Consider the following 16,326-nt stretch of genomic DNA (forward strand, 5'->3'; position numbering starts at 1 on the left):
TTCTGCTCTTCAGAAATGTATGAAAACATATTGTATGTTGTTAACTTAGAGAACAAACATAACACACATAGTCCTCATACAATAATTCATTTAAGCAATCATTTCAAGTTGCAATGGAACTGAAAAAACTGACTTACAGCCAATCCTTGCACTTTTGGCCATCACAACATTCCCTATGGTCACATAGTTATAATTTTATGTATGTATGACAGTTACAGTGTCCAGGATCATGTGATCAACCATTTGCCATGTTCCCAGCCACAGCCCGACAAGTAAAGTATAAGGGGAAAGCTGCATTCACTTAACAACCACATGGTTCACTTAACAATTTTTGCAAAAAAAAAATTGGGCATGACTCATTTAATAATTGCCTTGCTTAACAATAGAAATTCTGGACCCAATTGTGGATCTAAGACTACCTGTAATGTAAATAGGTTTGATTTACAGCATGTTTTGCATATGTTGAAGGCTGCTTGCTGGATGTTATAAGTGTGGCATATACTGGAGGTTAAAAAAATGTACAAGAATAACTGGAATATTCAGGAAATGGTTTAAAAGAGAAGGCTGTCAACTCTACAAATGAGCATGGCTGCAGTCATTTTTTCCTACTCATTTTGCCACATAGAGCAGAGAAGGGGGTTGCTCAGGAGGTTAGTTAGTCTAAATAAGTTTTTATCCCATGGGAACCAAGGCTGTCCTGAGACTGCAGGCTGGGCGTTACGGAAAAAAGCCCACCAAGAAGATGTATTGCGGAACGTAGTTGCTTGTATAGCCTTGGGGATGGGATTTTTTAACTTTGTATTGGGGAATTGTTATGTGTGTCTCCAGATTTGGTTTCACTATTGATATGTTGATACTTTGCAACTAATAAACATGTTTTTTGAGGAATTTGCAAGCCTCAGAGTCTGGAGACACATGTAACAATTCCCCAATACAAACTTAAAAAATCCCTCCCCTAAAACTATGCAAGTAACTACATTCCCCAATACATCTTCCTGGTGGGTTTTTTGTGCAACGCCCAGCCTGCAGTCTTGGGAGCAGCCAATGACCTTGGCTCCCATGGGACAAAATATTATTTAGACTAGCGAATCACCTGGGCAACCCCCCTCCCTCTGCTCTATGTGGCAACCAAAAATGAGTAGGAAAAATGGTTGCAGCCATGCTTATTTGTAGAGTCATCAGTTGGCTCCCCATTGGGGAATCGAGCTCTGGTCTCCCATGTGACAGGTGGGGATACTTACCACTATACCACCAACACATATGGATAATTATATCAATAATGCTTGCAATCACATTAGATATGAGCAAAGAACAAAATACAGTGTGGTTTGGAAAATTGGACTTGGCCATTCTGGTAGGCACAGTGTTACAGATGTGACTATACGTACAAGTTTGTGTTCAGATGATGTTACCTTGTTGCCTGAGAACCTGAATGACCTACATTAGATTGTACTATTTGAAGAAGAATATTGATCCGAAAATTAAGGTATCAAAGGCCAAGGTAGTTATGTTTGACAAGCAAAATGGGATGAATGATTGCAAGTTACATAAAATTTAAACAAAAAAACTAGAGCGAACCTATCCATTTATGTACCTTAGATGATAGATTGTTTACAGGAAAAAAAATGGCAAAAGGGCTCTCAAGAAATTTTTAAGCAGTGTAAATATTGGCAATATGTAATCTTTTGTGAAGAATCAATACTTGTTAGAAGAAGCTCCAACAGGCAGTATGTAAGAGGATGCTTCTGACCACTTCACTATATGAGAGTGGGTTATGTCAGGAGAAACATCAAATGAAGTTGAATAAAATAGGCATTAAAGCATCAGGAGTGGATGGATGCTGCATGAATGATGTCTGAACAGCAAATGTGAACAAGCAGTATAAAAACAGTAAATTAAAGTGATTTGATCATCTAGGTCTAGGATGATTGAAGATGGAATTGCAAAACAAATATATGACCTAATAACGATTGGGTCAAGAGGAAGGGACAGAAAAATAAACTGATGTTTGGAGAGAGTTGCTGAAATGTTGAAAACTTTAAAAAGGCAGAGGTGAAAACTCTAAAGAATAAAAGGGATTGCATGGATTGGTGTAAGGGGCTAATAGAAGAGAGAAAAGATGTCAAGGTTAAATCTGTACTGTATAGGGATTGGATTGGCTGTACATTATTTCAACTCTGGTTCCTTTTCTTATCTGATGTCTTTAATATCTCTAGCTTACCATTGCTTTTATTTTTCCTGCCTTCTGAATAATGTTGCTTTTCTGACAGGGAAGAGCTGAGCATACATTTATGTGTGTAAAAGTGTGCAGTTTTGGTGTGTGTGTATTGTAAGTATGGATGCAAAGTATGAAACCAATATTGCCCAAGGGTACCGTCGGCTAGACCAGCGTTTCCCAACCTTAGGAACTTGAAGATGCGTGGACTTCAAGTTCCTAAGGTTGGAAAACGCTGGGCTAGACAATGTTGGCTTGCGACCCCCAGGGGAAGAGCCTTCTCTGTGGAAGCACCAGCCCTGTGGAACCAGCTCCCCCATGACCTTTGGATGGCCCAAGATCTCCGGTCCTTTCGCTGCGGCCTCAAAACACTCCTTTTCCACCTGGCTGACCTGGACTGACAGGGATTTTAATTATGTTTACAATTTTAACTCTAATCTTTAATTTATTTCAACTTTAAATTTTAATTTACTGTACAGCAGACATGTCAAACACAAGGCCCGGGGGCCGGATCCGGCCCACGAAGTGGTTTCATGTGGCCCGCGAAGCCATTCTGGAAACAGTGAGGGAACAGCTCCCACTGCCTTGGCCTTGGCCCAGAGACCCTCCTTCTGCCAGAGACCCTCAAATCTTTCCCACTCCTGCCCAGGCCCCCATAGGCACCGTTGATGCAAACGATGTAGAGCTGGCCACACCCACCCAGTAGGCCATATGCACTCTGGCCACGCCCACCCAGTAGGTCACACCCACCCAGGCCATACCCACCCGGCCCCCTGAGGGCAACCGCAATGCTGATGCGGCCCTCAATGAAATTGAGTTTGACACCCCTGCTGTACAGACACCTTTAATTTTTGTTGTTGTTAGCCGCCCTGAGTCCCTCGGGAGATAGGGCGGGATATAAGTCCCATTAATAAATAAATTAAATAAAATAAATTAAGCAATAGCATTTATATAGCACCATTACTGTCTTTTTTCATAATATTTTAGCAGAATGACATTGTAAAGTGGTTCCACTTAGCTTCCCACTGCAAAACAAATTATTAAAAAAAATTAAGACAAATAACTAAATGTATCCACTGTGTTTTGCATCCTGTTTATCTTCCTACATAAAAAGCTTCCTTAGGTGCTATTTAAAAATGTCTCTTAAGGGAATAAGGAGGATAGCCTTTAAGAATTATTCAAGTACTGGCATATTCTCTTTACAGGAAAGAAGCATCCATCTGGCTTTGTCTAGTCTGGCAAGCAAAGCAGGGTCAGGACTGAACAGAACTTTGATAGGATGGTTTCCAAACAATATCACAGCAATAAACAAGGGAAGTTGAGTAATATCACAGAAAAAAAAACAGTGACAAATACTTTCATGTCATCATAAAGAAAAAAGAAAAAAAGAGGGAAAAAAAACCTACATGAAACCAGCCAGGTTATCAGGAACTGAAATTAAAGAATACTTTAGTCTTTAACACAATTTAAGAAAAGCAACCTAAGAAGTATAACCACTTTATTTTGACTTAGGGTGAACATTTAAAAGGATTAAAGATGATTTTTGCAAGAAGAGTCAGACCACTGCCAATTAAAACATTTAACCTTAACTAGGTAAGTTATTTACAAACAGCCAAGAGTCTTAAATCCTATTTAATTTTGGATAAACTAAAAATTGCCAAGCCATTTTTCTAAAACTGATGTAGAAAATAATGTCCAGTGACCTTATATTTTCTCCCCTCAAAATATATAAAAAATAAAGAAAAAAAAGCCCAATTCTGATCTAAATGAATTACTGTTGGGGCTCTGTAAATACCCTATGTCAGTGATGGCAAAACTTTTAGAGACCGAGTGCCCCAAAAATGGCCCCTCCCCCACCTTGCACCCCTGGACCACCCCTCACACCGCTCCACTCCCTGCTCTGCCCACCCGCAGGGCCACCCACCACCTCCACAGCCTGCCGTAGACAGCCCAGGTGTCCCAGCAGCACCATGGCAGCTAGACTTTCTGCCCACGCCCCGCAGCATCAACTGCATGCCACAGGGTGCGAGGGCGGAGTCTTGCCCCCGCTGCCTGGCTGCCATGTGTGGGCCGCACTCTGTGTGGGCCGTGCTCAGGAATGACTCTCCGGGGGGGGCTGCTGATGAGGAGGGGGCTGCAGGGGGAGGTGTGGCTGAGGCGATAGCGAACGTGCCCACAGAGAGGGCTCTGAGTGCCGCCTCTGGCACGCATGCCTTAGGTTCGCCACCACTGCCCTATGTTAATCATTTTGCCTTAAATATATGGTACAATTTATCTTTAATTAATCTTAGCATAATCACAGCCATCCTCAATGTGGCTTATTCATCTGTCACATTTTCATAAATCCAATGACTCACTAGAGGAATGGAAACAAAGGCACTGGAAAAAAATGTTAGAATTCAAGTCAGAATTTTTAAACGGAAGTTACATGATATACTATTTATTTATTTATTTATTTATTTATTTATTTATTTATCTATTCATTCATTCATTTATTTATTTAACTTATATACTGCCCTTCTCCCGTAGGACCCAGGGCGGTTCACAAGGCAATTAAAACAACATTACAATGCAAAAATTAATAACAATTAAAATAGATTAAATTTTCCTTAATTAAAATCTAAAACCCCTATAACTCTGATAACTCTGATACTAAAATATATCCAATTTCTTTTTGTTTGTTTTTTAAAGCATGTATTTCCTTACCTAAGCATCTTGTTTCAGTTCCACTCCATAGTCCAGAAGAGAGACATTCTCTTACCGCTGAGCCCACCAGCATGAATCCTAGGTCACAAGTAAAGATAGCAGTCGAGCCATATGTAATCTGAGTTCCAATTTTATTCCCATTTGGAGGTATAGGAAGTTCTCCACAGGAAATAACTTTGAAAAGAAGAAATATACATACATACATAAGAAATATACACTCATACTAACAACAAAATAAATTAAAAATAAATGTTAAAAAAGCAGCAATGGCAATAAAAATGCTAAAATCTTTAGGTACTTGCTAGGATAAGACCTACTTGGAAAAAAATCTATAATCTGAAGTGTGTTTTCAACAGTGTGCTGGTAAAGTGACAGAAATGTGATTAAAACAATATTGTGCAATGCAATAAAATTGATTCTGCAACTACTGATATGTCTAAGACTGATTTTGAAAACTGCAGATAGAATAAAACTGGTGAATGTACTTTATTTTAAAGCTATCAGCCTCAAACGATTATGTGGGCTGTATGGAAGTTTCAAAGATATTCTTGTGTAGTTAAAGTTTCACCGATACAATCCATGACATTTTTCCCAGCAGTAATGCCAGGCTGAGGATGATAGGCTTATTATCCTCATATGAAAAAAACTACCATATTGTAAAAAGGATTGTAAGTCTCAGTTTGTTGATCTTCAAGATTAACACAAGATGTTGAAAATAAATGACTACCTAATGTAAGGACCAATAAGGACCTGGAGCTAGTTGGTTCTGAATGATACTGCTAGATGAGAATATTTGTAGCTCAGGGTTGATCTGTGGGGTCCTTGGTACTCTCTTAGCTTGGTTGTTTTCTTGCAGACATTTCACTACCAAACCAGGTAACATTATCAGTGCTAGAAAGGAGTGGGGTTTGCTCTCTATTGATACAGTAGCAGTCAGTGTTGGTGGGAGTGTTCTTGGTGGTTCCTTGATTGGGTTGTTGTTTACTGTTAACTTGTTTGTCTGAGTTGGTGGTTCCTTGATTGGGGTATTGTTTACAGGTAGTTCTCGACTTACGACTACAATTGAACCCCAAATTTCCAATGCTAAGTGAATTTTGCCCCACTGTACGATCTTTCCTGCCACAGTTGTTAAGTGAGTCGCTGCAGCTCTTAAGTTAGTAGTATGTTGATTGTGAATCTATCTTCGTTATTGACTTTGCTTATCAGAAGGTCACAAAAGGGACCACATGACCCTGGGACACCACAACTATCATCAATATGAGTCAGTTGCCAAGGGGTCTGAATTCTGATCAATTGACCATGGGTTGCTGCAGTAGTCATAACTGTGAAAAACGATCATAAGTCACTTTTTAGGTGCTGTGTAACTTCAAAGTGTCACTAAATGAACTGTTGTAAATTGAGGATTACCTGTACTTCTTAGTGTTAATCTCTGCCTATCTGGGAGCTGATTGCTGGTGAGGATGTGTTTTGGATTCAAATATGAATACTTACTTTGGCAGTATGGCCTCTCGTTTCTCCAGCTCCAAGTTCCATTAGCAAGACATTCAATGGATTCTGGTCCCAATCCATGGTAGCCTGGATCACAGCTAAAAACTACTTTTGTTTTGTACTCGTAGTGAGATCCATTCACTATCCGCCACCTTCCATGTTCCAGGGTAAATGAATTAATGCTTGGACAGGTAACAACTTGAAATGGAAAGAGAAAAAAAAGGAATATATTTGGACAGCTTCAGAGAGTCAATCCTTGATATCAGTTTATGTACTATGACATGAAACTATCTTAATTTGTAAATTAAACAATTGCATAATAATCTACAGTTTGTAGGTAATTCTGGTTTTATTTCCAATTAACATTTTATACTTCCTTCTTTGGCTACAGAGACTGGTTGTTTTATTGCTCAAAATAATTAATTAATGGACCACATATTAGAATTTAAACGGTGGCTTATTTGATCGGTGATATAATCCTTATATAAACATTTCTGGAATACAGATGATTATCCTACATCTTGAAGCATGATGTTCATATTACTTTTTTAATGAGAATATCTGATTTCACTTTTGACTAGTAAGTTATTAATATCAGCAGAATCACATCATTAGGATCTAAACATAATTATTCTTTGTATCAGAAAATGAATATATGTCATACCTAATAAGAGAGCTTTTTCTCCCCTAACACTGTCCTTGTCTATAGGGTGGAAAATCAGGTTTCACAAACAAGTGACAAAACTTTGCAATTACAATTACACCTTATTTCTATGATGCTTATATCTAGCTGGATTGTATTCAATACTGAAACTAATGAGAGTACTTCGACATATTTAAATAATGATCCATTTAGGGCTTTGAAAGAAGGAACACCTCTTATAATTCACACAACATATTGTCAGAACCATGACATCAGATGTTTTTGCATTGACACATATCTTTTCTAGGTTAAAGGCTTTTTCCTCACCATGTGTTATTGGCTTAATTGCCTTTACAGTGATGTTCCACATGTGGAGATCTTCATAGTTTCTGATGCATTCTTATGAAGCAAGTTCTACAGCAGATGGCTTAAATAAACCTCAAAGGTCTTTCTCTTCTCTCTGTGTTACTCACTTGATTTTAATTTCCCAAATAACTATTTTGCTTTATCTATTTTCTATGCTTCCCTGTCACTATGTCACATGGTGTCATCCAGCTATAAAAACAAAGAATGAATGGATGATGTATATGTGTGTATATGTACATGTATCTATGTGTCTGTGCATAGCAAAACCTTCTACACACTAACAACTTAGTGAATTTTGTCTGTTCCTTTATGAAATAAGCAACATTCTCTTCTTCTGAAAATACAAATGGAACATTCTTTCAATCATCATTAGCATCCTAATTACCATATGCATAATGTTTGGCAATAATTAAGTTCTATTTTGTTCATTAAAAGAAAATGAAGCACGTTTTGACTTGTCTTATTAAAGTTTGGGGCATAATACATGCATTTTGTATTCAAAGGAGGATTCTATCTCTTCTGTGCTTTTGATAACTATATAGTATCTCCCTCCAGCACTGTTTATTTATTTCCAATCTGATCATGAAGATTTTGAATGTATAAATTCATTACATGAATCAATAGATTCATTAAACAAGAGTTCTCTAGTAGATTACAAAACAAAAACAAAAAAACCGAACCAAACATAAAAAACCCAATAACTTTTGATAACAATTAGCCAGGAAAAGGACAATGGAAAAATGTAAAATATATAAGATTTGTAAGTCCCAAACATTCCCAGCACCAAAAAATTTCCAAGCAGTTAAAACCTATAATTTTAGCTGCCTTGAAAAAGAAAAAGACAATCAGTTGATTGTCTATCTGGTAGAAGCCAAGCAATTTTCCCAAGCACAGTATTGAAATAAGAAGGTCTTCAATTATCTGTCCCATCATTTAACTTTTAAGAATTTAAAGAATCCAGAGAAAGAAATATTTTGGGGAATATTAAAAAGGCAGAATATATTTTGCCAAAGGAATAATGGAGAAGATCTTTAAAAAGAAAGAAATCAGTTCCCAGAAATCAGCCCCAGCCCCTCTCTCCCAAGCAGAATCTAGGTAGAAGCCAATTTTTAGAAATGCAGATGTGATGATCCTTTCAGAAAGGTTGGAGCCAGGAAGCTAAAAGCCGATGAGATTAGAAAGACAAAGACCCCTAAAATCTACATCCCCCACCTAAACTCTAAGGACAGGAAACATAATAGGATTAACCCACCAATACCAAAAAGAACACATTGAACCTCAGGTCAAAGTTCATGCCACAGGAACAGGAACTGCAAACACAAAAGCCTAAGAAGGTATAAAAACCCACCACTCTCAGCAACATGTGGTCAGCTTTCCCAGAGCCACACTTCTGTCTGGCTTTGCTCTTCAATAAACTGCAACCTTCTTTCTAAAACAGTCTGCATTTTGTTTATTCCTGGCTTGGACTGGACCCTGATGAAGATTTATCAGTCAACAGTGTTAATCAGTGGTGGGATTCAAATATGTGAACAACCAGTTCTCTGTGGATGCTGCTTCCAGAAGTCCATTCTCGGCTTGGGCAACAAAAATTAGCTACCAGTTCTGCTGAAGTTGTGTGAACTGGCTGAATCCCACCACTGGTGTTAATGAAGAATTCTCAAAGATGTCCAAAGAGTTTGGACAGAAATATATACGGAGGAGATATTATTTTACCTACTATATGGTCCTAAACTGTTCAGGAAAATAAGCCTTACTTTATTTTGTGAGGTTTCTAGAACTGAAATTACACAAGTGCTTTGAATAAGTTTGAAACTATATAGTTTATATGAATTAAAGTTGGTGTAAGGTGAGACTACACAGACTCACATAAGTCAGGTTGCCTCTCTTCTGAATAACAGTTTTTGTTTTTGTTTTTTTAAAAGGCTTAAAATTTTATGAGATGCAGCTGCATAGAATTGTTAGCTGGAAAAGATTCTGCCAGATTTGTGATTTCTCTCTTACAGAGAAGATTTTGGAAAAAAATCTCCTAAGAAACTTTTTGGATTTGTTTTTTAAGCCCCAAATGTTATCTGCTACAGGTAGTTCTAATACCACTGTAACTTCAAAAGGCCGCTAAACAGGACATTAAGTGAACATTAAGTGAGGACAACCTGTAATGATGTATATTCCACTTTAATTAAGGTTTTTCTTGAATACAGATAGTCCTTGACCATAACTGGAACCAGAATTTCTATTGCTAAGCAAGGCAGTGATTAAGTGAATTGCATCCAATTTTATGACATTTTTTGCCATAGTTTTTAAGCAAATCACTGCAGCTGTTAAGTGAATCAGGTGGTCATTAAGCAAATCCAGCTTGCCTTTGCTTTTCAGAAGCCCTCTGAGAAGATTGCAATTGATGATCAGATGACGCCAGGATGCTACAAGTATCAGGACCTAAATTTTGACCACATGATTGTGAGGATGCTGCAACAGTAGTAAATATGAGGACTGCTGATAGCTTGCTTTTCTCAGTGCTGTTGTAGCTTAGAATAGTTACTAAATGAATGGTTGTAAGTTGAGGACTACTTGTACATACATTCACCTAGGTCTTTGGGATGCTTCACTCATTATCTACAATCCTTTTAAATCAATAATTATTGGGAAAGCAAAACATTAATAATTTTAATTTAATTTTAATTCCATTTATATCCCACCCTTCTCCGAAGACTCAGGGCGGCTTTACAAACTTAGCAGTAGCTTTCATTCTATGTATATGCCTGCTTATTAGGGCTTTCACACACACCCCAAGCGGCATTATTACAAAGTCAGCTTAATTGCCCCCAACAATCTGGGTCCTCATTTTACCTACCTCGGAAGGATGGAAGGCTGAGTCAACCTTGAGCCTGGTGGGATGCGAACCTGCACTAATTGCAGGCAGCTGGTGTTACTTAAGGAGGCATTAGCCCACTGCTCCACCAAGGCTCTTACATAATGATATTTAACTGTTTAACAACAAAGCAAACAGATCTTTTCTAGGTTATGCTTACCTACACAGCGAGGTGTTTTATTATGGTTGCTCCATGTGCCATCTGGCTGGCAGGATGCAGTGGTCAGTTCCTTGGACGAAAGCCGGTACCCATCATTGCAAAAGTAAGTAACGTACGTGCCTACTAAATAATCCGTAGTTAATATCCCACCATTTAATGGAGCTTTTGGAATTCCACAGGAGATAGCTGAAACATTAACACAGGCAGGCAAAACGTCATTTGACTACACTGGCAAACTCAATTTCTATGCATATTATCTCTAACATTCAGAAATAGAATTATAATCAAACACAAAAACATGACTTTAGAATTCTTAAAATTCTTAAAAATGCTTGGAAGGATTAGCAAATTTGCAGGCGTTGACTACAGGGCCAATTTTGTTTTCTGTGTATATTATCTCCAATCTTCAGAAATAGAACTGTAATTCAGATATGAAATGTGACTAAAAGTGCTTGGCAGTATTGCAGCATGAAAAATAATGCATCATTCATTTAGACTTTTTTGTTTTGTTTTGTTTTCACCACCACCTGTCCTTGCAAATGAGTTTCTGTTTCTCTTAAGTGGTCTCTTTATCTGCAGTGAATGTAGTCTGGAATCCAGGATTGAGGGGCTACATTCCAGAGGAGCAAGAGACAGCAAAATTTAGATAGTTTTGTTGGGAGGAAGAGGGTCAAGACATGTCCTCCCTAAAGATTTCTCAAAGTATATTTTTAATTATGCAAGTAATCTGCTTTAGTTTGGCAAGATTTCTGTCTATACATGAGGAACAGTAAAGGAAATGGCTTAGAAGAAACTCAGCATGCCCCTTTGCAGTGTTTGAAGCAAAAAAAAAAAAAAAAAAAAACTCCCAATGAATACAACAGACTTAGGATTCAGGTGCTTTCATGTCTTTCTGACTCTATTAGTTTTTTTTTTTCTTCAGAACTCTTACATTTCAGATTGAAGATTTGCTCTTACTAAACAATATATTAAACATTATTTATTTAGTCATCAAAAGGTTGGTTTCTTCTAAATATGACTGGGAATACAACTGCTTTGGGCTTTTGAGCAGAAAGGGACCTACTGAAAGAAGAAAATTATCTCAGGGCCAACTTCTTCCAGAAGTTGAAAACTCAAGAAAATGCAAAGGCATCAGGATTGGAAAGAATGATTCTTTTTTTCTGAATAGGAAAAGTGGAACAGGATCTATACTGATATTTTAGAAAGACTCTTGTTCCACTCCTGTGAAGGCTTCAGGTGATATGTTCAACTGCTTGCTGTTTTTATTACAAAGAACTATTTCAAAAGGATATGCTGCTGCAGTTTTTACTAGCTGGCTAATTTAGCAGCATAGCATCACTGCTGGTCTCTGGGCAATCATTTGGTGAACAACACACTTTTTTCATACTTTCTTTTGCAAATTATTTGCTCTATTTTCTTACTGGGTTAGAACTAGCAGAATATTTCTTGATACCATTTCATTCAAGTATTTTCTCTTAAAGGTTTTCAACAATGTGTCATTTCACTCACAAATATGATGCCCGGAACAATACAAATTGAAGACCAAGGTCAGTCTATTCACATTCACTTCCCTATCTGATTTATAGCTTTGAATTTTGTACCTGCCAATCAGCATTGATAAAATAATTTATAACACTGAAAAGAAACAAAAGAGATTATTTATTTAAGTCAGGGGTGTCAAACTGCTGGCTCGCGGGCTGGACGCATCATCTGGAAGCCACGCCCACTCCATTGCCAGCAATGGCAAAAAGGCTCCGAAACATTGCGCAACGTCACATGATGTCACAAGTTTGACCTATCTGGTTTAAGTTTTGAAATGATTCTTCCTTGTCGCTGATGCTTGCTTATAAACATGTTTAAACATGTTTAAAAAAATTTATACATTCTGTAAGGGGAATGCAATAGATATGTATGTGTGGAGTATTTTTTTGGTGACTTGTTAGAAATTTTCTGCGGGTAAAAATAAAATCCTTGTATCTTTGTATGCGTATATTTCACAACCAAGTCCAATAAAACAACTAATTCAATAAAACTAAAACAAAGGGGAACTATTGATTTTGAAGTCATTAAAAGTATTTTTAGAAGCCACAGAGAATCCTCCTTGGAAGAGTTTGTATAAATATCCATCTGCATCCAACAATCTGGTGTTTGCAAAAACAGCTATTGAAAGAGACACTATATTTTATTAGCCTCTTATACAACCCCAACTAATTCTCAGTTAGTGTGGCGTGCAGTGTACATGTTTAAATAACATTGCATCAGGGTCAGGTTTAGGATAAGGACAAATTGGCATTGGCCTAGGATCCCAAAAACTTAGAAGAGGCAATACCACCCTTCCTTCCTTCATAATCATTCTAAAAATGCAACTTTTTTGCATCAGCAGGCAGTGGCACCATAAGCCCAAACCATCTATGAATGTTATACATAGTATTCTTCAACCTCTTCTTTTTTCCAACATTGGGTATTGCTCAGAGGATCAGGACAATCAGTTTGAAGTCCATCCACATTGTTTAAAATGTTGACCTTACTGAATTCACTTAGCTATTCATCAAATAGTGATTTTTCAGGTGGATAAGATAACACTCAAAACTCTTACTTTTGGAAATTATTAATCATAATTGCAGTGGCAAGACAAATGGAAAGCAAAGACAATATTGATTTATGCAGTACCCTATCTTTGACTGCTAATCTAACATTACAATCAGCACTTTTACCATCACCATCACTGTACATACCTTTCAAAGGGGTGTAAAAAGCCAAAAAGGAAAGAAAAAAGAGCAAAACATCTCAGCAGCAATCAATACCCAGATAAACAGAGATTAACATCAAGATTAAAACTAGACAAGGAGACAAGAAGTAAATAAAAGCTCAAAGAACTACCAACTCAGATAAACAGCCTAATCAAGGAACCACCAACCACCAAGCACACTCCACCAAGCAAGTTTATATACTAGTGGCTCTAGCAAGCCACTAGTATATAAACAGAAAGCAAACCCCACTCCCTTCTAGCACTGGTGATGTTACCTAGTTAGATAATGAAACATATGCAAGAAAACAACCAAGCTCAGAAGAGCGCCAAGGACTCCATACTTTCATTATTTTTATTCAGGTTTCAGACAACTTCTGTATTGCCCAAATCAAGAGTTATTTCCCTTTAATTGAATCCACAGGGATCAAACTTTGTACTAAAGGTAAGCTTTGAGCATTGTTTGGAAGAGTTATGGCAAAGTATGAGTACAGCACCTCCTTGAAGCCATAACCTTTTTTTTTTTATGGCTTCCAGATGAGCTTGCCACAGGATGCTGCTGTATCAGTGAATTGCATAACAGACATCAACTACTCAAAAAGACACATCTGCTTTCCAGATTACATGGGAATCTAAAAAAGATACAACTGTTTTAAAAATACATTGCTGTTCTACTTGTTTCAAAACATTTTTTTGAAATACATACTGCATATGCTACTTTCCTTTAGATTCAAGAGGATAAAAATAGTAAACAAAATATTCAGTTTAATTTGTGGATTGATTCATATATGCAGGCACAGAGAAAGGTTTGTCATCACATCATCATCTGCTTGGGATTCCAATAATTATAATGGGAAAATATTCAAAAAGTTCTGCAAAGCTGTAACAGTCATCAAGAACAGAACTTTACAGGGACAGGACAGTCTGACCCAAAACATTTTGCATATCACTACATTATGCATTAATTTTGGGACCTCCTTTGACTGGGCACATAACCAGCTAAACAGATATAGTTTAGAGACAGCTCAGCTAACAAAATCACACTGCACTTAATCAATAAAACTTAAATAATTAACATAAGGGTTTTAAGTAAACTTTATTTCAGTAAATTTAAATGGAGTCATCTGTTTGGAACTCTTTAGTCTTTTAAGAAACGAATCTCAGGAAATTTCAAATCCTGAAAACCATGCATCCAGCAGCAAAAGGCTTGCATTTAAATTGGGAAAACATTCTGCTGGCATTTTTCTATGGGTATATTCACTTGTATATTGTATGTCTAAATTGCAAATGTTAACTGTAAATGTGTATTAATACATATTCATGCTTTAAGTGGGAAAATGCATTTAAAGAAAATTCACATTTAAAATAATATGAGTGGCATTATGAGTGGAATATGAGTGGTAATATGAGATATAATTTTCATGAATGCTGGATACTGATGAAATGATTTCCAGATAATGCTGCATGAGACAGACATCAGCAAATATTTGTTGTTTTGTATAGCATTATATGGAAGTCATTTCTCCAATTCATTTAGGATATTTTAAGATTAGTTTGCCATTAACAATATAAATGACAATAATATTCTGGTCTCTTAGAAAACATTATATACTTAATTAAGCAATATAAAAACAAAACATTAGTGAGAAAATAATACTGCAGTTAATGATAATAAAATAATTGGCAAACAATTACTTGAACACAGTTGGCATTGACAAAATCACCACCAGACAATTACAAAAGGCAGCTTTACCTAGAATAGTGAATAGTAGAATAGAAGACAAAGAATTGGAAAAGATCAGAAAGTATCAAGATTTGAAAATCAAAGTTGAAATATTATCACATAAACTAACCATGGTGGTGGTCTCAGTGGTTATGACCACATTGGGTGCCATGCCAAAAATTCTTGGAGAGCACATAAAAATTCTGCACATTGACAAAATTTCCATGTGTCAATTACAAAAGGTCACTCTGATTGGATTCACACATATACTATGCTGATCCTACATCATCCTAGGTTCTTGAGTTATAGCTTGAAACCTATGAAGGCCAACATCACCTAAAGAACTGATAGCTGTGTTTTCACGTTATAGTGAACATAATAATAATAATGAAAAAAGGAATATAAAATTCATTTTTCAAGTGGATACAAATGAAAGTCATGCACTAAATGTGAACAAAAATAAAACAACTTAAAAAGTTCTTGTACTTTGAACATAAGCTAGGTTGATAAAACAATTTCAATATTAATTAATTAGCCAAAGTTTATATTCTGCTTATCTCCAATTTATAGAATGGCTAATATCCAAATAATAAAACAAAATAATCATAATAATGAAACTCATAAAATAGAATTAAGATAATAATTAAAACAAAAAAACAATGTGATATCCAAGGGTTACAAGCAATCCATAACAGAACTCTAAATCTCCAAATGCTATATGTTTTTTTTCCCTGAAGTACATTCATTAACCTTGTAAAAATGTTATTTAGCACCATTTTGAAATACTCCTTCTTTCTTAATGCCATAAAATATATATTTCAAAAAGGAATTAAACAGGTAAAATAATATACATGTAGAAACATCATAACTATGGCAGCATTTTTAGAATTAATGACGTTTTGGTACAGGAAAATGTAAGAGGTAAAGAAAAATGCATTTGCATTGGTTTCAATAATATGAAATTCATAATCTCTTCTGAGTTTTGAGTTAAAGTAACTGAAAATAATGTTCCCTGTTTTTGCTGCTAAATGTAAAATAGTATTACACTGGATATGGCTGCAATGAAAATAGAAGAGGAGATATATTTAGAATTGGTCAACAGACAATTTACTGGTCAATTTATTTGGAGTCCAATGAGTTTTACTTCATTATTTTATTTTATTTATTCAATTTCTATAGCTGCCCATCTCAAACAATGACTCTGGATGGCTTACAATTCAGAAAATATATTGCAATTAAAATATTAAAAATATTTTAAAACAATAAAAAAATCCAAAATAAATATATATATATAGCAGCTGAGATACTTGGTCAGTTATCAATAAAACCAGGAAATGCAGCCCCTGACACATTCAGGACTCCAGGGTTGGGAACACAGCTGGATTTTTAGGACCTTTAAAAAGGCTTACAGGC

General features: G+C 36.4%; 1 protein-coding gene across 1 annotated transcript in view; it reads right to left on the minus strand.

The window, feature by feature from the left end:
• Positions 1-16,326, minus strand: part of CSMD3 (CUB and Sushi multiple domains 3) — a gene marked incomplete at its 5' end in the record, with an annotated part of 537,637 nt that overhangs the window by 82,273 nt on the left and 439,038 nt on the right. The window contains 3 exons of the mRNA XM_083360336.1: positions 4,922-5,095; positions 6,413-6,607; positions 10,445-10,630. Of these exons, the coding sequence (XP_083216462.1) occupies positions 4,922-5,095; positions 6,413-6,607; positions 10,445-10,630 (555 nt within the window). The remainder of the gene's footprint in view (positions 1-4,921; positions 5,096-6,412; positions 6,608-10,444; positions 10,631-16,326) is intronic.

This window comes from Vipera ursinii, assembly GCF_947247035.1.
Source record: "Vipera ursinii genome assembly, chromosome: 3".
NCBI lineage: Eukaryota > Metazoa > Chordata > Lepidosauria > Squamata > Viperidae > Vipera > Vipera ursinii.